The sequence below is a fragment of the Astyanax mexicanus genome, chromosome 17 (assembly GCF_023375975.1).
Source record: "Astyanax mexicanus isolate ESR-SI-001 chromosome 17, AstMex3_surface, whole genome shotgun sequence".
In the NCBI taxonomy this organism is placed as follows: Eukaryota; Metazoa; Chordata; class Actinopteri; order Characiformes; family Acestrorhamphidae; genus Astyanax; species Astyanax mexicanus.
In genome coordinates this window covers 23,333,126-23,355,398 of record NC_064424.1, presented here as the reverse complement: position 1 = coordinate 23,355,398, position 22,273 = coordinate 23,333,126, and the positions used below count along the sequence as shown (strand labels likewise).

At 35.5% G+C, this 22,273-nt stretch overlaps 2 protein-coding genes across 2 annotated transcripts in view; both read left to right on the top strand.

Moving 5' to 3' along the window:
- The first annotated feature begins 190 nt into the window (after positions 1-190).
- LOC103036257 (proteinase-activated receptor 2) lies at positions 191-12,691 on the top strand. The gene is made up of 3 exons (XM_007246997.4): positions 191-330; positions 6,797-6,994; positions 8,289-12,691. The coding sequence occupies exons 2-3, from the start codon at positions 6,964-6,966 to the stop codon at positions 9,416-9,418; spliced, it is 1,161 nt and encodes a 386-aa protein (XP_007247059.3). The 5' UTR covers positions 191-330; positions 6,797-6,963; the 3' UTR covers positions 9,419-12,691.
- Positions 12,692-14,484: 1,793 nt separating this feature from the next.
- LOC103035323 (uncharacterized) overlaps positions 14,485-22,273 on the top strand; it is a 48,872-nt gene continuing 41,083 nt past the window's right edge. The window contains exons 1-2 of the mRNA XM_022676206.2: positions 14,485-14,576; positions 19,937-20,071. Of these exons, the coding sequence (XP_022531927.2) occupies positions 20,007-20,071 (65 nt within the window). The 5' untranslated portion in view covers positions 14,485-14,576; positions 19,937-20,006. The remainder of the gene's footprint in view (positions 14,577-19,936; positions 20,072-22,273) is intronic.

Below are 22,273 nucleotides of genomic sequence, written 5' to 3'. Positions count from 1 at the left end.
AAGCTTATCTCTCTGCGGATGTGAATGTGATATGTTTCAGAGATGTATAGTAACGTAATTTAACTGCTTCACTACTGTACTTAAGCACTAAAATGCTGTAACTTATCTGTACTTTACTGGAGTATTCTTTTTTTTCTCCTACTTCCACTTTTACTTTTCTACATATGTTTCATGAGTTTAATCCTCATTTTTAGAGGCTTGGAAGTCATACGTTTCTATTTGGACTATTGATAACAAGCTGATAATTTGAATCAGGTTTTTAGGAAAAAAGGAAGCACCCAAAACATGCAACATAGAAGATCTTCAGGACCAGAGATATATTCATGAAAGGTAGGAATAGATATTAATAAATAAAGTCGGAGTAATAAAGACAGCAGGCTCCGTTTTGTTTACCTGAAGTAAGATAAACCACTGCTTGGTGAATTCTGAGTCCAAGGTAGTAACTGAACTAGGTTAACGATAGCTATATAGTTAGCTTAGCTTAGCTAGCTAGGTTAGCTGGATAAGGCTAAGACCAGATATGGACAAAGTCTGATAAACCACCACTTTGTGTCAGGAAAAAGGAATTACCTGGGTTTTATGCTGCAACTTTAGCTAACTGTATTTTATTAATTATTTAGAAACTAGGTTAAATAGAACCAGTGGCGGATTCTGAGCCTGAGGTAACTAAACTAGGTTAAGACTAGCTAGGTTAGCTACCTGGACGAGGCTAGGTCCAGATAAGCCTACCTCTAAGAAACCACTCTTTTGTGCAACTGTGAAGGGAAAAATGACAATTTATTGGGTTTTATTGTGTAACTTTATATTTTATTATTACCAAACCAGGTTAAATAGGACCTGTGATAGAGTGTGAGGTAACTAGCTGTCTTAAAAAGTTAAAAGGCCAGCACGCATTGTTGGGCCAACTGTGAGGAATGAATGAAGTAAAGTATCTACCTAGCTAGACAAATAGCGTTCTTTTAACATTAAAATATGTTTTAAATATGTTTTTAGTCAACAAATTATAATGTTTATGTGTTGAGGGTTGTTAAGAGTTGAGGTTCAAAAATGTATAAGTTAACAAATTAAAATGTTTTTTTTTGGGGGGTGGTGGGGGGGGGGTTACTTGTATTGGGTGTGTGTTTCAAAGAGATTGTTGTAACTGAAACTCTGATCTTTGTAAAAATGTTTTTATACATAAGTGACATTAAACTTATCATTAAATATAAAATAAACTAAAAATATTTTTTTTGTTAATTTAACCAAAACATAATGTGTGTTTATATAAATCTTTTTCAATTAGACATTGTAAAAACATCATATCATATCATTCCTGCTCTCTTTCAGTTATGACTTTTCATCCTTGTTTTTTTAGACCTTTAATCTTTAATTACCTTTTTAGGCCTCTCTAACCGAGATCAGCAGACCAGTGGAGTAATGGTGATGAAGACATAAATAACCTAAATTATATTCTATTTAAATAAAAAAATATATATATCTTGCCCGTTTCTCTTTCTCAAGTTCAATATTACCTCTTTTTACACAAGTTAGAATTGCTCTATGGGCTATACAAAACATGTTCATGGAGTTTTATGTAGTGGTTAAGTGCTTGGCAACAGTGTTGAAGGGTGTAACAGCAAGCAAATGACTGACACAAACCACCACCAGCTCTAATCTTGACAGTTTGAGTCCCTTTCAGAATGAGTGGTTTAATGGCTCTGTCACTTTAATGCAAATAAGATGAAGCTGCCAAGCCATGTATATGCTGAGCGTTTACCACATGTTAGTCTTAGCTTGTGCCAAGCCATGTATATGCTGAGCGTTTACCACACGTTAGTCTTAGCTTGTGCTAAAGCTAGTTCATGCTTATAGTACTTATATCTCCCTCGTCTGCTGACTTAGCACGAACAGTAGGTACAGATCCTTCCATCAAACAAAGTCTACTGGCTAATTTGGCTGTGTACTGTCTGATATTCTCAACCAACAGAAAGAAATGGCAGATCTTCAACTGATCTAGTGGGTGGGGCCCCTCCTTATTGTGACGTCACAACAAGGGAGCCATCCAAACGGCTTAAAGAAGCATATTATTGCTGATGCCAAGCAGTATTTAAATATAATATAGTAAAATTACATTAAATTGTGCCCCAATAGGCGAGTGTGCCCCACAGTTTGAAGATCTCTGCTCTAATTCTTCAAATCTACGTCTGCTCTGTTCCACCTTTTACAGTACATTTTGCCACAATTTGCCACTATTTTACCATAATCATTTCATACAACAATCAGTAGATATGCACGGCTTGACTTTAAATATTGTACAGTAAATAAAATGTATTTCATTCACTGTAAAGAAATCCAGGGGTTTCTCTAGAATTTACATCAAACACCATCTCTGAATGACTGTTTGCATTTTAATCAGTAAACTATGTTGAAGATTTGGAAATAACTGATTAATTCATCTTTAAAGATTTATTCCACTATTCTGAACAGTGTGACACATCAGTACACCACCTATGCAAAGCACATTCATCTGTATAGTATGCAAGGAACAATAGTACAATAGTGGTTTAACCCCATGATCACTTGATCATACTGTATGTTCTATGCTGTGGTCGATTTAGAGCAAGGTTGCCTCAGCTTGATAAGACCAACCTTAAAGTTAAAATTTATAACTTTACTTGAGCAATGCAATGTATACAACATAATACACATTATCTTTATCATAATACTAATTTATTGCAGAGCAATTAGTAATATAGTAGCTCCACTCGTTCTGAATGATAGGCTGTGCAGTTGGTGGTGAAAAAAACTAGCCATTTCCTCATAGAGGTCCAACTTCCCTCCATTGTTATTAGGGGTGTCACGATCTCGATATTTTATCGAAATCGAATCGAAATGAGGTCATGGTCTCGAGTATCGAAGTCAAAAAGAGGATCGACGATCCCTCCCGCGCGCGCTACGCAAATAGCGCAGCGCGCTACGCAAATGGCGCAGCACCAACACAGCGCATCCTATTCATTTAAATAGAGAGCCGCTGCATGAGCGCAGCCCCGCCCTCAGTTCTGCTGTGTGAGAGACAGCTGCCTTTCAACCACGGAGGAGAAACTGAAAACGGATTTATAGAAATATAGACAGGGCTCTCAAGTTTTGAGTGTCGGCGGGAGTGTGATCACTGTTTTTTATCTGTCCAACGGGGGAGGGGGGGCGGGGGTTGGGCGCGCAGGTTTTGTATCTGTATCTAACGGAGGGGTGGGTGCGCGCAGGTGAGAGCGTGTGAACTCGCTGAAATGCGTGTGTCAGTGTGACTTGAGAACACTGACTATAGATCACAGTGAGGTGGATTAAAAATCTTAAACTTATAATTGACTACACCTGTTGCTTTCCATTGAATTAAAAAAACATCTTTCTCTCAGATAAAGTAAACACAAGCGTGTTTCTGACTAAAATAAAAGCTTTTCAGGAGAGATATAAGTTATGTGTAAATATTTATAAGACAATACCTGACAAAATCTGTTTTAATGACGTTAATAAACATCACTGTGACAGCGCTAGTCACAGTTTCACCACATCACTTATCTAACCAGCCTGTACTGATTTCTGCCCCCCAATAACGCTTTCAATAACCTCTAATAGCCTTTAATAGTCTTCAGTAGCCTTTAAAAGACTTACCTGGCGGCCGTGGTGTGTCCACTAAACTCCGTAGTTATAAACATCCTGAGGTTAGCAGCGCGCTAACTGACCTGTTTATAATGTAATCCGAGCAGTGACTCCGTGTCGGCTGTTCTAACGTGCTGCTGTTAGCTGCTTGGGCTGAAAGATGAACTGTAGTGAGCTGTATTATCCGGTTAGTGGGGTTAAAACCTTTATTTGTTTACAGAAACAGTAAAAACGGACTGGCTGAGCTCTGTAGCCCGTGGCTGGGCTGTACTGAAGTAGTGACTGAGTGAAGAGAGCGGGGCTTGTGCTGCTGCAGCTCCGACTAGTGGTTTGATGAAGAACTGCAGCTTCATGTAAGTGAGCAGTTTCACCAGCCATCCACACACAGCTCTGATAAACTGCTTGTTTTAATAGTGCACACTGTTGCTACCAAAAAAAGTCACTAGATGGCATTACCATATATATCTTAATAAATAATAATAATAATATTTATAATATTTATAATAATAATAATAATAAATATATTATTTAAATTTTATGAGGCATAAAATAATAACAAGAAAAAAAAAAACAAGAAAATCTCGAATCGAATCGTGACCCTCAAATCGAAAATGAAATCGAATCGAGGATTTAGAGAATCGTGACACCCCTAATTGTTATGTAAAGCAAATGTTGAGTTCAATCAAAACAGTTGACAGCTTTTAGATTTACCTATATGGGAAACGACCACCCTGCCCTGCTCTATTGCTGTTCTTTTATTACCATATCTGTATATACAGGATACAATTTCTTAAATAATATTTGGTTTAGTATAGATTAAATGTGTGCCATAACATTAGAATATAATTATATAGTGTATATTTTTAGTGCTATTTTAATCTTTTAATTGGTCCTCTTTAATTGGCTGTTTAACTTACTTTCAGTTTATCAAAAGCAATAAAGCTGAATCAAGACTTCAATGGTTTCTTATTTAAATCAAGCTTTTATTGCCTCCTATTTTAATTTCACTTTTAGACTTAACTGTACTGAATTTCAGCATCACCAGGTGTAAATTAAGCAAAGCAACAAAACCAGGTTATAGTTCCATTGAGTAAACTTTATTTAAAATAGGAGGAAGCGTGAAAGACCGCCCAACAAGCAGTAATTATCTAATGAAATTAAATGGTAACTTACCATTTGGGACCCTTAACATCCCTCTAACCCAACATCAAGAGAGTGAACAAACAAGTTGTAGGACCACCACAACTCAAGATCCATTTATCTAAATAAACACAAACCTTCACCCCAAGCAACATAAAGTCCCCAAATAACCAGCAAAAAAGAAAGGGCTGTCACTGAGCATGTTGAGACATCTTCTGACAATTTCTCAACACTGTTTTTTTAAGAGACTGGTCTCCAAAATATTTTAAACTTCTTCAGTGACATGGATCTTGCTATCCAAGTTCATCAGCAACCCACTCCAACCCAGAGGTTACCTTTACATATCAGTTAACAAATATTTAGTACTGTTTAAAGATTAATTAACTCATAAAAAGTAATATTAGAATAAACACAAATATTAGTCATAAAAAGTAGCTTTTTTTGTCACTGTGTTGACTAAAACATCTTCGACACTCTCTTGAGTCTAGTATTATTTAGTTATTATCAAATCAACACCTTGGGCCCTTTTAGTAATCAATAGGCGAGCCGTCAATTGTGCACAGCGCAGCTTGATTTACGGTGTTTCATTGTGTCTTTGGTATTGTGAGGATGCAAAAAATCAAGTTGCGGGGCTCCAAGCACGCAAAAGATATTTACTAATGGACCCTATTTTACACCCTGTGCAAGGTGCATTGTGATGCTCATTGATACCTTACACCCCGTCACCCAGTCTATTTTCACACCATGTGTGAGTTGTTAAATAAACAAAACTGTTAAGAAAGTAAGAAGGAACACTGGCAAGGTGTTGTATGTTTAACTATTTTAAATCTATTGACTTAGGTCCAAAGAGTGTGGAGCTGAATAAAACCTCAGAAAAGTGTTAAAATCAATTCTGTGGAAGTTCATTTAACAAATGATGTTGTGTTAATAGGATTTTACAACAGGGTGATTTTTATTTTGAATTGATTCCTTTCATTATCTAGTGTATTTTAGTAAATTGTAGTTGTAATGCCAGAGGTGGAAAAAGTACCTTTACTTTGCTTAAATTCTACTCTAGTAAAAGTACCCATCTAAAAATCGAGTAAAAGTAAAAAAGTACTCAATTTAAAATTTTCTTTGAGTAAAAGTTACATTGTTATTTTTTAATTATTTGTTATAAAAAACAAACAATAAATTCAAATCATAAATTAAATAGTTTTTAATGAACTATTTTTCCACATAATAATTTGGCCCTTCAGGCAGTATTTGTTTAGACCACCCCATAAAACATAAGTCGCATACATTTCTATGATCCATTTTTTTATTTACTGTTAAAAGATTAAGGTAATATATGTGTCTATAAACCGTATTTTTTTTATAGTTTTACAGTTCATTATTATTTTTTAACTTGCCATTGCTGTGTTTTAACTGCTATTTACATGTTTTTTTAAAAAATAAATACTCATCACCACATGCTTTCACAGGTTTGATGTGGAAGTTTTGAATGCTAAGAGCTCTGTCCGGCAGGGCACATTTTGTATTGCATGAGGACGTTATTGCCTCGTTATTCTATGCACGAGCATCCGTGCACCTGCGCATCCATGCCAATTATTATTATTTTTAATTCAGACAATTTTTTTCCCCAGCAATTTATTTTTTACTCAGTAACGGGGAGTTTTTCAGTGTCGTAAAGTAAATTACTTGTGTCAAAATGTACTAGAGTAAAAGTAAAATTACATATTTTAAAAACTACTTTAAAAATTACAAATTACTAATAAAATCTACTCAATTACAGTAATGTGAGTAAATGTAATTCATTACTTTCCACCTCTGTGTAATGCACATTGACTTACACTAAAGCCCTCATTGACTGACTGACAATATTTAGAAGCAGCGCTGCTGAAGTTTACAAGCAAGACAATCTGAGGAGCTCTTGAATGCAGCATTTTTGTCCTGCTGTATAATCATGTCTCAACAGGTTTATAGAATAACTCACACAGCATGTGTGTGTGTGTGTGTGTGTGTGAATGTGTGTGTACTCCAGTGAGTAATCAAGCCATAACCCAAGGACAAAGAAGCTTCAGAAACAGGAAATCCCATAAATATCAGCTTGAATCTACCTGTTCAGTTCAGAAGCAGATGGAAAGTCAGCAGCTATAAGAAACATCTCAATCTACTAGACTTCTCTATCTACTCTGAACTTTGAGTCTAATGGATTCCAGAGCCAGAGTATCGACTGATGGTAAGTCACCTTATCTGTTAGGCAATTTATTTTGTGTTCTTCCGCCAGCTCAAAAACTAAGCCAAAGTCAACACTACAGTTCTGACTGAAGATCCTCATGCCCACAAAGCTCTTTTCATATCCATGATTCTTTATTTCAGAGCTTTTTGGGATGTTGGCAACTTGTTTTTCAACAAAGATCTTTGCCTTTTTCAATATTTATGACTATATTTCTTTTATTTGTGTCATACATAGTGTCCTACACATGTCAATAAACTATGCTCTATGGGGAAGTTTCATGTCAGTGATTAATTCTAATCTTTTGAAGACCTGATCACTGTCTGGTAAACAGTAACTATATGTGTAATGTTATATGTCCCACATGCCAAAAGTAAAATGACATATTTTGGAGGTAGTAGATTATTTCATGGACTTTTCAGGTGCACTACTTAGTGAGTTAACAGCAAAACATGAACAACACAGAGAAATCTGATGCATGACTATAAATATATATATATATATATATATATATATATATATATATATATATACATATATATATATATATATATGTATATATATATATATCTCCATATACATATAGGACTTGGTATGTAGTTCAAAATATGTGTGCATATTATTATTTTGTTTACATATATGTAAGTGTATCCAAGTTTAATTAATAAACATCAGTAATATACATACAGTATCGTAATGTGCTTTTGATTGGTAGATAAGTGCATACCCATTAAATATTACTGCAAATATAAATTATTGTCTATATATCTACCATATTTACAATAAGTTGTAAATAATGGACTTTGAATAAACTATTTTTACACAAACATCCATTGAAAGCTCAGATGTTTTTTACTTACTTGCTCTTACTAGAAAAACATATATCAAAACACATTTTCGATAAACACACACTGTACAACCCCCCCCCACTTTTTGAAAGTAATGTAACATAAGAAAGGTAAAGGGCAAATATTAACCATGTAAGCTGTTTATATTGTTTGCAATTTAGGTGAAGCAAGCAGGTGTAAAGCATTTTAATGTAAAATTGCTTAATTTTGCTGAATTAAATACAAGTAACAAAGTAAACAAGTAACAAAAATATGAACACCACACAAGGGTTAAGAACAAGTGTGATTAATTGCAGTAAATCACAGAATATTGTTGTGATTAAACTCAATCCCATTAAGTACTCGTAGTTCCTTTAATGTTGTTTTTTTTATCTAAAGTCATTTTGAATGAAAGTCATTGTATTTAGCCTGCTGTCTAAAACCTTGTTGTCTTTCCCTCTCTGCTCCAGAGCTGTTTTTTGGATTTAACGTAGTGGGTGAAAATAAACAGGGTGTGAACGTGACCGACAATTCCGTTACTGCTCTGAGATGCGACCTCACCACTGTCTTCCTCCCACTTGTCTACATAATTGTCTACGTTGTCGGGTTACCCACCAACACCATGGCCATATGGGTGTTTCTCTTTAGGATGAAAAAGAAACATCCTGCGTCCATCTTACTGGCCAACCTCGCACTGGCTGACCTGCTTTTCATCATTTGGCTCCCACTGAAGATCCACTACCACTTCAACAACAACAACTGGATCTTTGGGGAACCGCTGTGTAAAGTTCTAATGGCGTTTTTTTATGGGAACATGTACTGCTCCACTATCTTCATAGCGTGCATCAGTGTTCAGCGCTACTGGGCAGTTGCACATCCATTCTCTCAAAAAATGGACAAACGGTTAACAGTGTGTGTTTCTGTGTGTGTGTGGATTGTGGTGTGGATCATGACCATCCCTCTCTACCTGTATGATCAGACTGTTAAAGTCGAGAACCTCAACATCACCACCTGCCATGATGTTATACGCCCCAGTCAGTTAAGCTTCCCTGTTGGATACTTCCTGACCATGGGCATTGTGGGATATGTAGTTCCCTGTTTGGTGTGTATAGTAGCATATCTGCTGACGTTTCGCTCCCTCAGGAAGTCTGCAACTGATTCAAGCAGCAGCAATAGTAATAAGAAGAAGGCGATTATCCTCATGGTCATTGTGCTGGTGATGTTCCTGGTGTGTTTCACTCCCAGTAACATCATGCTGATGGTTCACTACGCTCGAGTGTCTGCAACAATTCTGAACAATGGCTACAAAATCTACATCATCACTCTGTGTTTAGGCAGTCTGAACAGCTGTCTGGACCCGTTTGTGTATTATTTTATCTCGGATGAGTTCAGAGAGCATGTGAAGAACACGCTGAAGTGTCGTAGCGAACGATCTGCAAAGCAGATGAAGGTTTCCTTCAAACCTCTGAAGTTTTCTAAGAAGAGTAGCACTTCAGACTCCATCCACACTCAGAGCACCACCTACACCTCTGACTCCTCCCACACTCAGAGCAACACCTGCACATCTGACTCCGCCCTCAACAAGAGTGGAACCTGCTAAGAGCATTTTTGTTCGTACTTCTCCATTACTGATGAGATGTAACTTGATAGCCAGCTAGCTGTACTGTAATATATTATGACATCCCATTTTACACTATAGGCATTAATATGTAGTTGGTACCCCATCGGCAGCTCTAACAGCAAGTGGTCTGTCATTTTGTTGCTGTGGTTCCTAAACCTTTCCGCTTCCAATGATATCTCTTACAGGTGTAAGTAAAGTTCTTTATCAAAAAAAGTGACAAGTAGAAGCTGAAGTGTTATTTAAGATCTACATATAGTGGAAGTAGTAGAAGTAGAAGTGCTTAAGTATTCAAGATGTTTTTACTAGTATTGCAAGTAGTTTCTTTTAAACTTTTCCACTCAAGTACTGAAAGTAAAAATACTGTTTATTGTGTTACATAGTTATTACTATGCCACACAATTAAAACACAGAATTCCTTTGACTTTAGCAGCAGTAAAAGCACAGTAATATAGAAGATAGAGTACATGTACAGTCTTTAAGTAGTTCTCTAAATAAACTTCCTTAAAAAGAGGCTAGCCACAACTGACAGCAAGCCGTTAAAACATTTAACCAATTCTGCATAAAAAGGCACAAGATGGTCTAAAGCTAAAGCTGTCAAAGGGTAATACAAGAGTTTTGTATGTAAAACAAGTAATTAGAGCACCTTAACTGAACTTAACTCTTTGTTATCTATCAGAAATCTGGTGACAGTGCCATCTGTCTCTTTGGCACTGATGATGTGGATTTGGAATGATTCGTAATATTTATATAATTGTAACGAGTAACAATGCAGTTATTTTTGCCCTGGATTATAAGGTGCACTATGAATAAATTTTTTGTTCTATATTTATACATAAAACGCACTGGATTATAAGGCGCGTTATGCGACCCTAGTAAGAAACAGGGGTGTCACCATGTTTTCCTTCTAATTTAGCAGATCTAGATGCTGAGTGGTGAGACCTGTAAAGCTAAGCTAAACTAAGTAAACAAAACTGTCATTCTTCCGTTTATTTACAGTAAGCTTAAATTTCCATATTTCTACTAAGGCTGGGTGTACTAACATTAGCATCAGCAGCTTACTGTTAGTACTAGCCACAGTTAGCGGCTAAGGCCGCCCGAAAGCACTACGCTGAGGAACCTTGAGTGTTCTGGTAGGACAGGGCGATATTAGCTAGCGTTTTGTCCCACGTAGCTTGTTTTATTTTTTTTATTTATTTTTTTTATTCTTTATTTAACCAGCCAAGTCATTAAGAACACCTTCTTATTTACAACTTATTTTTCACGGTAAACATGCAGACTACTGTGCGGTTAGCGGCTAATGCTAATGCAACTCCAGCAGTTCCAGCCGGGGTTAGCAGAGAGCTGACCTCTGAATGGCGAAAGAGCTAGTGCTTAGCGGCTAATGCTAATGCGGCTCCAGTCTCGGTGCTGGAGAACTAAATTGAAACTCCTGTATAACGCTGCACTTCAGTGGAGTGGCTTTACTGCTACTTTTACTTGACAGGTAAAATTCATACATATGGTGCACCCGATTAAAAGGCACACTGGAAAAAAATTATAGGATTTTAAGTGTGCCTTATAGTGCGGAAAATACAGTACATAAAAATGTTACAGAGTAAAAGTATTTATCTTATCAAGTTTAATATGTAGTGAAACAAAAGTGGAAGTAGGAAAAAAATACTGCAGTAGATAAAGATATAACATTTTAGTATTTAACTACAGTGGTGAAGTAACGTTAGTTCTAATTCATTACTACTATACATCTCTGCTCACAGCTGATGGCGGAACATAAGAAAGAGATAAGAAATTTCACCAACTAATTTGTTGTAGCAGTGCCATCCTATCACAGTACCAGGAGTTCAGTTTACAACTTCACATTATTCACCTAATGTTAGTAAAGGCACACTGCATGGAAAGGTGCTTGAATTTACTGTTTTAATGGAACTGAACGAACCAACTGAATTTAATGATTACCTACCTGTAATAGGTGTGTCCTAATACTGTTGGCCATATAGTGTACATTTATATCATAACTACATTGTAAATTAAATATCCATTAATTACATTTGCGCCAAAAACAGTAGTACATTATTTGTTTTACTTTAGTTATTAATACCTTATATCTTAGATACAGATGTAAGGCTTCAGGGCTTATATATATGAATTATCTTTGTTCTGACACCTCTTTAAACTTTATTGAGATTGTATTACCATTGTCTCTTCTTTTTTGTATAGACTAACAAGTTTTCAGACAGACAGCTGTTTCTTTGAGAATGTTTACTGCTTTAGATGTTTTATTGTATATTTTATGTTTTAGAACATGTTATTTGATGTATATATTTTAGTTATTATTTATATTTTTAGATCATAGCCCATATTAAATCAGAACGCTTTGTGTTATTTGTGGTTATGGTGAATAAACCAGTTCTATTGGCACTCATTGTAATGTATTTATTCACATGTGTTCACATATATCTTCATTGTTCAGTTTAATTGGACCCAAACTTTGTTAATTACTGGTTTACATTTGTTTAGGTAAGTTAATGAAGGAATTTGCAACAAACGTGGACATTAAAATCAGTCGCTAAAGCTAATTCCCAAATGAAATGTATTTAACAATGTAATGTTATGTAACTATGGCTTCCATTAAAATGTAATGCAAATTAAATCCAGTCCAATCCAGTACCATGAATTAAATTGTCATCAGATCTGACTTGAAAAGACCAGATTTGCATGTTCTTTCAGATAAAAAAAAGTCCCTGGATCACAATTGAGGGAGAACTGTGGTATTAAAAAAGAAATAAACCAGGCACCAACTACCAAAAAGAACTGTCCCTAAATAGAATTGCTAGAATTGTTGTAAACAGTTACTGTATCCTGTTTCATGGTACTGAGGATAAATAAGGGTGAGTAACAGGAGTAAGGGCTGTAGTGTTGATAAAGTCTAAGGTATGCTGTTGAGAAATTGGACCTCGAGGGTGTGTCTCTAAATGAAAGGCTGCAGGCAACACTGCCCTCCCTCCCCCAGTAGACAGACACAAGTATGTCCTTACGTAAAGTGCAAACTAACTAAATGTTCAAATGTGAACATAGTCATTCAGAGACTGTTTGTTGTAAAGCTCTCCATTCTATAGAAACATACTTAATCAGAGTTGGGTACAGTAGTGGTAGACGGAATGCCTAAAGCTCTGAAAGCTCTCTTACAGAAAACTTTTTATGTCAAATATGTCTAAAATGTCTTTTTGAATTTTTTGTTAATGCTGAAGAAACAAATAAAGGGTGTTTTAAAAAAAGGTGGCACAGTTTTCTTTTTTCACCATTCCAAATAAAGCTCCAGTGAACAAAGAACTACTAGTGAAAATTTACTCCAAACCCAATAAACATTCATTTATATTGCAGGTCAAACCGACCCATGTTTGAAAACCTTTTCTTGCTCGGCTAAAGTAATGTGAAATATCAGGTAGATAAAAAAATTACTAGTAAATTACTATTACTACTACTAGTATATATTGTATTAATATTGCACACATACTGTATTGTTTGGTAAATTGGATGCATTACTAACAATAGAGGCTTCGAACACTAAAAATATTAAAATATGACCGCAGCTGAGTCCATGATGTGAAGTGATCTGGAGTAAAAATATAGAATATATATATATATATATATATATATATATATATATATATATATATATATATATATATATATATATATATATATATATATATATATATATAGGATCATTATTGCTGTTCCTTAGAATGAGGGTTACTGAAATAAAAATGAGTATGTATGTCTTGTTATGTTCCTTTATCTTTGTTGAAAAGAGACCAAAAACTACAAAAAAAGCATAGAGTTCAAACTCAATTACACACTCTTTTTTAGGGAAGATCATTAGTGTGACTTCAATACACAGAGATTGGTTTAACTGTTATGAAAACTGAATGGATTAACATGTTTATATTCCTTGGTCTGAACACATAAAAGCCTTTGAAAGTGACACTGATCTAGGAGACTAGCAGAAAGGGTAGATCTTAATTATTTACCTGCAATACAAGTTTAAAATCTTCACCATAAAGTGTCCATGAGGAATACTGAACTTTGTACAGCAGTTTGTGTAGCTGAGGTGAGAAACTGGAGAAGGTGTGCCTGTCAAATATTAATTTTATTCATGTGGGAAAGACGAACACATTTAAATGGTGTGTTTCATATTATTTACATTTGTGGAAACGTATCTTACTGTACACTGACATGTCAAAAAATGGACCTCTGATAGCAGATATCAGAAATTAATCTTAAAGAAACAACTTTTTGGACAGTAAGAAAAGATAATCCTACTGTTGTTAAGCAGTAGCAACTTATTCTCATCATCATAATTAGTTAACTGTGAGAGACTAAACAGTATGCCTATCAGCCAAGAAACTATTTTGATAACAGCCATACATTTTATTTAGCCATAACATTGAACCAACTGACAGGACAAGAAGTGCATGTTTAGTAAGAACAATTTTGGATTTATTTTATGTGGAAAAGGTTAAAAGCATTACTGACTGTATTGTGTATTTACTACACACATACACAGTATCTGTGAACATTCTAAAAGAAAAAGAAAAAAAAGATACTGTTTAGCATTCAAAATAATATATGCCATCTATGATAAAACCCTGAAATACAAAATGTACAATTTTTTTTTTTTTTTTTCAGTTTTTGTTGACATTTAAAAACGTCTATGTCTGGTAAATGACTTCAAGTGGTTCAGTCGTGAGCAGTAAACCGACAGAGCTTTTAAGGAAATTACTTTTGAGGGATAAAATAGGGAAAATAAAACAAAAATCTGACGAAACAGATTTTATGAACTGGGTTCTTAACTATGCAATTAATAAGTATCAGGAAGGAAGTCACTGCTGAAATTGTGAAATAAAAAATGCAGGCTTACATGCAATAGGGTAATTAATTAAAAATTGACTTATGAAACTCAGACACGGAAAGCTTCAGACAAGCTTCTACAATCTGACGCGGGCGTGGAGGAAGAGAAAGTAAAATGCGAAGCACAGAACTGCTGCGCATGATCCGTTATACTTTTCTCTCAGAGACGTTATTTTACAACGAGGTTAAACAGAACAGCGTGTCGTGGAGCAGAACCAGCAGAAGAACGGTAAGAATAAAGATCTCGTTTACAATCAGAGTGTTTATGAATTGTTTCATATAAAATGTTAACTTATGAAAGAACGATTACATCTCATAAATACCCTCCCAACCGATAAGGAAGTGGCAGAGAATCGATTTATTACAGTTGCTTTCTGGTGGAACCACGATGTTCTGCTTTTTTATATTTTATTGTTTTTATTTTTATAGCCCACAGATCAATACTGAGAGGTTCTGGACCACTCTTGCAAACTTTTTTCACTTTAGACAATGCAGCATAGACAGCATATCGTTATAAAATCACGGATGGCGTGGAAAGATCACTAGGCGTGAAACGATTTAATACTGCTGTGGGCAGCAGGGTCTGACCCATCTAATTAAGACTAAGACCCTGGACTTAGACACGTTCGGACAAGAATTACTATGATTTAAGCTGTATTTAAAAACATATAATAGCTTCCCAAGAATTGTGACAGTTCACTTAGTAGTGAGAACATCTGGTCCTCTTTACACCGGTCCCTGTAAAAATCATGGGCTATTAGAAAGGAATGAAGATTGACACAATTACACCTGATCATTTTTATTTAATTTACTAGTGAACATATGGCTCCTACAGAAAATGTCCTGTGGAATCTAGAGTTTAATTTTCATTGCAAAAAAAAAAAAACTGAGAGGTTTTGATTACTGGGTGGTCTAGAATGCTTTGTAGGTGAAATGCTATAAAACATTTACTGTCCACTGATGCATGTACATGTGCTGTATAAGCTGTACATTTTAGAACATTAAGTAACAGTCTTTGCGCAATGCTAATCTTTTTCCTGTCTGTAACATGTGGCCAGACAAAGTGAAAGTAATTTTGTATAAGCCTTAGGTTAAGTTAGGTTAGGTTAGGTTAGGTTAGGATAGGGTTATATGATAAATGTTATGATAAATGTTACCAGGAAGGGTAATGGTAAGGGATCACTAGGAGGTTTTTCCAAATAAACGAGTAATAAGGCTACTTAACAACAAGATTTTATTTTATCCAACAAGCAGCAAAACATACAGCTCACAGTATTTAATGCACTCTCAGTTAGATAATAGCAACAATTATTATGGTAACACAGAAAAAAGAATCCCAAAAGGGCAGAAATACTAACACTGACCCAAAAAAGAAAAGAAATAAAAAACACCTCAATTTCACAACCACTATCAGTACTTTTAAGCACACTGACAGCCAACACAAAAATAAATCACTCTTCTGAAAATGAACCTCACAGCAAGTGTAGAGGTGCTACATGTGTACACAAGAGAAACACACTGGGTATATACATGGGTTGAAAAATGAAACTATTGTCCCGTCGGACAGTTCTGGTGGAAACAGGAGAGTTGAGGTGCACATTGAATTCTGCTGTGATTTGGGCAGTGGTTTTATGTTTTTTGGATACAATCCGGGTTAGCACCCGAACATCCCTTTCAGACAGCTTCCTCTTGCGTCCACAGTTAATCCTGTTGGATGTGGTTCGTCCTTCTTGGTGTTATGCTGACATTACCCTGGATACCGTGGCTCTTGATACATCACAAAGACTTGCTGTCTTGGTCACAGATGCACCAGACGTGCACCAACAATTTGTCCTCTTTTGAACTCTGGTATGTCACCCATAATGTTGTGTGCATTGCAATATTTTGAGCAAAACTTGTGCTCTTACCCTGCTAAATAAACCTTCACACTCTGCTCTTACTGGTGCAATGTGCAATTAATGAAGATTGGCCACCAGGCTGCTCCAATTTAGCCATGACAAATAACAGGTGTTCCAGTTTCACTGTCCCTATATATATATATATATATATAGTGTTTAAGCTCTTTGGGAAACACTTGTAGAATTGGCCTGTCCTTTTCTCACTCGTTATTTGCTAAGACTGATTGTTTTCAGGAAACCCACGCCTGATCTATATCTAAACAATTAGCAAGATTAAAAAAACATGGGTACACATTATACAGGATTTTTAAATAATATCAAATTATTAATACAAAACTTAATGGAATGACCTAGCTTTCCTCCAAGAGATCTCTGTAAAATAGAATTCCAATATGATTTTCCCCATAGCCTATTTCTTTTCTTTTGTTGTAGAATACTTCCCTAATAAGTTTATAAAAACTGTTTTCACTTCTAAAGTCTCAACCATTAATATAAAGCAACGGTTTAAACTTGGAGATGGTGTAAAATTGCATATGAGGCTGAATCAGCATAACAAAAACTAACATTTAGAGATAGTTTAGCTACAACATTAAAAGCTTTATTCTATTTTATTGGAAAAGACCATTTGTAAAATCTTTGCAAAATGAAATGTCCAGATTTGTCCAATAAATCAGTAACATAATAAATATCCCTCTCTTTCCAATGGCAAAGAAATAAAGATTTTTTATTGTGATATTACCATTGTTCCAAAAGACCTAATTTACGTGGGGAAAAATTAAGAACATAATATAAGGGACATTTCAGAGTTTTGGTACATTTCAGGGGTGGTCACTTCTGAAAAATTGATCTTCAATTTGATCATTTTTAGTTAATATTTATTAAATACAGGTAAAAGACTATCAAAAAGTTTGATTTGTCAAGCTCAGGTATAAAAGCAGTTTTTTAAATTAGATTATGCAATATATTTGGTAACTTACAGTAACAGTGTTGCGAGTAACAGGGTTGCAAATCTAGGCTAAGTTGTGGTTTAACCCAGGAACAGATGCTAACTGTAAAATGTAGCTATGTATACAAGATCAAGGACAAACATGGTTATATAAGTATATAAAGAAAAATTGGACTCTACTCAATATTAGTCTTAAAATATGAGTAACAGGGTTGTGTTCACTGAGTGACACACACAACTTGGACAAACATATTTGGAAAAAAAAAAAGAAATTTGGCAGAAAATGTCCTTGTGATGTAATGTCCTTTGTGCCAGTAGACAAATATTTTTAACTCTTTTTCTTCAGGTAAAATTCCTTATGGTAACAGGGTTGTGCGCATGTTGTGGGACACAAGTTAATAGCATAAAAACTGTAACATGCAATACAATGTAGACCAAAGAAGTTGTTTTCATAAGTAAAGGAGATGCATATCAACAATATACAAGAGGAAGTAATTTATTTAGAGCTTATTTTAATTGTTAAATTTGCCAAAAGAGGTGGTCAATGTGTGGGAAAAGAGAAAACAGCCATTCTTGAGGTGGTCCAAAGGTATTCAGTCTTTGAATAATATCTAAGGAGCTTTTTTTCCATCATATTTTACAGTTTGTCTTATAACACATTTTTTTTTTTACAAAAAAATAGTCATTTAGATATTTTGGATATGTACATTTGAAATTTAAGTGGTGGTACAGGAAATGTACCAAAATCCTGGAATGTCCCATAAATGTACATCCCAACCTGCAGTAACACCTAAATCAACCAGATGGAGCCAATGGACTACTTCACGCGACATCATGAATCTCAAACTCTACTCACACCTACAGTGGAACCTACAAAGGGCATTTTTGCAAGATTGACTCCATCTTGAGAACATTTTTAACATTAATGTGTAACTCAGGAAAGTGGTAGTGTAAAGAAAGTAGAGGTGACTTTTCTAAAACTGCACTGTATTGGGTCCAGAGATCAAACTTTATTTGTGATCTTCAGTGTTAGAGCATCTTTTCTTTCATTATCTCTGTAGATTTTATTGACAGTTCACTGAAAGTTAAATAATTTGTTTTTTGTTGCTCAGTATTCTTAAAGTCCATATTTTGTTTGCTGTAGTGTTTATGACTCGAGGATGAAATATTTATTTTCAATTTGATCTGTGTGATTTGGAAAGAAATATAGAAATCTGTAAAAAAAAAAAAAAAAAGTACTATTTAATAATAGTAGAAATGTGTAATAATGAAGGGTAAATGTTTTTTACACAACTGGTGGTTCCATTTTCTTTATGGAACCAAATGTGGTTCTTGTGGGAAATATGGAGCAAACGAACGTGCAATATATATGATCTGAGGGCGTACTCAACATTCTTCTGTGGCATCAGTTAAAGGATCCTTTATATTATATATAGAGTAAGTTAACCTTTTGGGATTACTTAGATTTCTGCATAAATTGGTCATTAAATGTGTTCTGATCTTCATCTAAGTCACAACAATAGACAGACACAGTCTGCTTAAACTAACACCACACAAAAAATTATATGTTTGCATGGTTTTATTGAACACAACATGTTGACATTCAGTGAGGGGGGAAAAGTATGTAAACCCCAAAGCTAATGACTTTAAGAGCTAATTGGAGCCAGGATGTGATAAGATTGGAACTGCCCTGCCCTATAAAAAACACATCAGTTTTGAGTTCGCTGTTCTTAAGAAGCATTGCTTGATGTGAATCATGCCTTCCACAAAAGAGCTCTCAGACGACATACTTTCAAGAATTGTTGACTTGCATGAAGCTGGAAAGGGTTACAAAAGTATCTCTAAAAGTCTTGATGTTCATGTGTGCACGGTAAGACAGATGGTCTACAAAATAAAGTTCAGCACTGTTGCTACTCCTGCAAGGCATGGTCGTCCTGTAAAGATGACTGCAAGATCACCGTGCAGAATGATCAATGAGGTGAGGAAGAATCCTAGCGTGGCAGCTGAATACTTACAGAAATCTCTGGCACATGCTAACAAGAAGCCACTGCTGTCCAAAAAAACATTGCTGCATGTTTAAAGTTTGCAAAACAAGAAACACACAACACTATGTGTGGAGAAAATTGGCACAGCACCTCATCATCAAAACCTCATCCTAACTGTGAAATATGGTGCAGAGGACATCATGGTTTTGGAATGCTTTGCTGCCTCAAGGCCTGGACAAATTGCTGTCATCAACAGAAAAAATATTTCCAAGTTTACTAAGACATTTTGCAGGAAGACAAAGGAGGGTCAACCAGTTATTACATCCAAAGGTTCACATATTTTTGACACCCTACACTGTGAATGTTAACATGTGTTCAATAAAAATGTGTGCAAACATATAATTTTTGTGAGGTAAGCAGATTGTGTTTGTCTATTGTTTTAGATGAAGATCAGAACACATTTAATAACTAGTTTCTGCAGAAATTCAAATAATCCCAAAGGGTTCACATACTTTTTCTTGCAACTTTACATAACTTAAGGGACTGTAGGCCCATCAGTCAGGCATGTGTCAAAACTGTTTTCAGTACTGGAAAGTGAGTGTTACTTGGTTTTCTATGCATTTCTATGCAAGTCTAGAAACTGAAAACTAGAAAACATAACAAATAGAAATCATAAAACTAGACACAAAGACTGCTGTTTATAACAGGGTCATTTGAAATTATGTATTTCCCACTTTTCCACCTTGCATTTTCCCCTCAGATGAAGCTGAATGGCTGTGCAAGGCAAGTGGCATTCAAGACAGGACTGATTTCATTACCTTCCTGAGAAGATGGCAGAGGATAGTTTTACAACCTCTGAAATGAGTCTCCAAGAGGAGCTTTGTGAAGGTGAAAGGTAAGCAAAAAGAAATATATATATATATATATTTTAAAAGTCAGTGGAGAATTAAAATAAATCCTAAAGTACTATTTTAAGCTAAAAACTCTAAATAATACTGCAGTTAAATTTTTATTCAGACTTTGTCCCTAAGGGACATGATGTTGGGAAACTTTATTCACCGTGACTTTTTGAAGAGGGAATATTGACATGAAACAGGGGGGAAAAAACAATCAAGAAACTGATTTTTTACCTAATAGTTTTGGTGTAAACTGCTCCCACTAAAAAGAGTTTTGTGCAATTAAAACCAGTATTTTATTACTTTACAAAATCTTCACTAACCAAAAAACTTCACAACCAAAAAAGAGGCCGGTCTCAGCATGGATCTAGCTTTTGAATTCAGAATGATACTGGAATCAGGCCACATCTTTGTGGCTTTTGTGTTCCTTCATTCAAAAAATATACATCAGGTCTGCTTATTGCCTTACTCCTCCCAACTGGTTCTGGATCAGCTGTTAACTAGGCCTACTCTCAGTATATGGCTTTATAGCTGCTCATTCTCGTTTTACTGCTTTAATGAAGTGCTTCTAAAAAAAAAAAAAACACAATTTTCTTTCAAGGAGTGTTTATTTCAAAGAAATGGTTGACTGCATGAAACACACTATATATGCTTGTACAATGTAATTTTCTAAAACATGCAAAGCCAGTTTTTTATCTTTTCAAGAGGACACAAACATGAAATTAATCAAATGTATCATGCAATTTAATAAACAATTAATAAATCACATTAATAAATCAATGAACCAGAGCCAATACTCAGACATGTTACTAGCACTCAGTCCTGTAACTCTATGTTATTAAAATAAAATAAAACAAAAAATAACCCTGAAAAAAAAAAACGTACAGCAAAACAAGTACAGCGGCAGAAACCGAGGATCTTCATTTTTAAGCTCCTCCGTCACGGTGATGGAGATCTCATCCACGCTTATCTTCTTCACTTACTTTTCCCTTTTTACTGCCAAGAAACCGAGCTCCTTTACTGCAGTTCGGAGAGAGATGAGAGAAGCAGGCATTCAAAACTTTCTATTTTTTAATCAACAGAAAAGTTAAAATTGCTACCGGCTTCAATCGACCTCTGCAGATATGAAGCAAGTTTAATTGCCACCTGAGAGGTAGCTGTACCTGAGTTTTGTTTTGCCAACTATGAGTCTGGACTTAAATGGAAGAAACTCGAGCGTGCTACATAACTGTTGTTGCCCCCATTGGCTTGCGAGTTTCACACGCTGTTTAAATTACTTGCTATTTAGAGTGCGTTTGTTGTTTTTAGTTTTTAATAATTGATGGTTTTACTGTCTTAAGTATTTTTGCCAAAACTCTAGAGCTGGGATCAGTGTCCTTAACGTGCTTAGACCAATGTGGTTGCCACGGATTGCTGACTTGGAGGGAGACATACCTGAGCTGGATTTTCTTTGGCGTTTTATTGTTATTGGGACGGGTGGGTTCCTGACAAAATCCGATTTAATTATGTGATATGTTTTACTCATGCTTTATTTGTTAAGTATTTGTTTACAGTGAATGTAATATCCGATAGTCACGACTGACTCAAATATTCTAAGCTGGAATGTTAATGGTTTAAATGATCCCCATAAGCGTACGAGCTGTTTGGAATTGCTAAGACGGAAAAAGATTGATCTAGTTTTGATTCAGGAATCACATTTAAAGGGAGATGATGTTCCCAAGTGAAACAATACATTTTATGAAGTGATTCCTTATTCCACTGAGGGCAGCTAAACGAGGGATGATTATGGCACGGAGGAAATAACAGATTTCTATTTTGGAAAAGGGCAGCGCTGCGGAGGGCAGAATAGCCTATGTTAAAACTCTGATTGCAAATAGAAAGCTTGCGTTCCTGTCTGTTTATGCCCCCTCTACCGGAGACCCGAGCTTTTACTCTAATTAATCTACCTATCTTTTGGATATGTCAGCCTGTGAGGTGGTTCTAGGGGCAGATATAAATGCAGTTATGTCCCATATAGATCGGTCCGGAGAGAATTAATCTCTTGTTAGGTTTCGCCAGGTGTGCGGCGTTAAGCGGATCCACCAATTAGCCATGTGCTCATATTGACAAATTGCGCGGACTCGCCCCCTAGCCATGTGCTCGGGATTGCTGTCAAAACTACACCGCCGGCTCGCTGCGCGCTTAACCTCCCGGTTACCGCG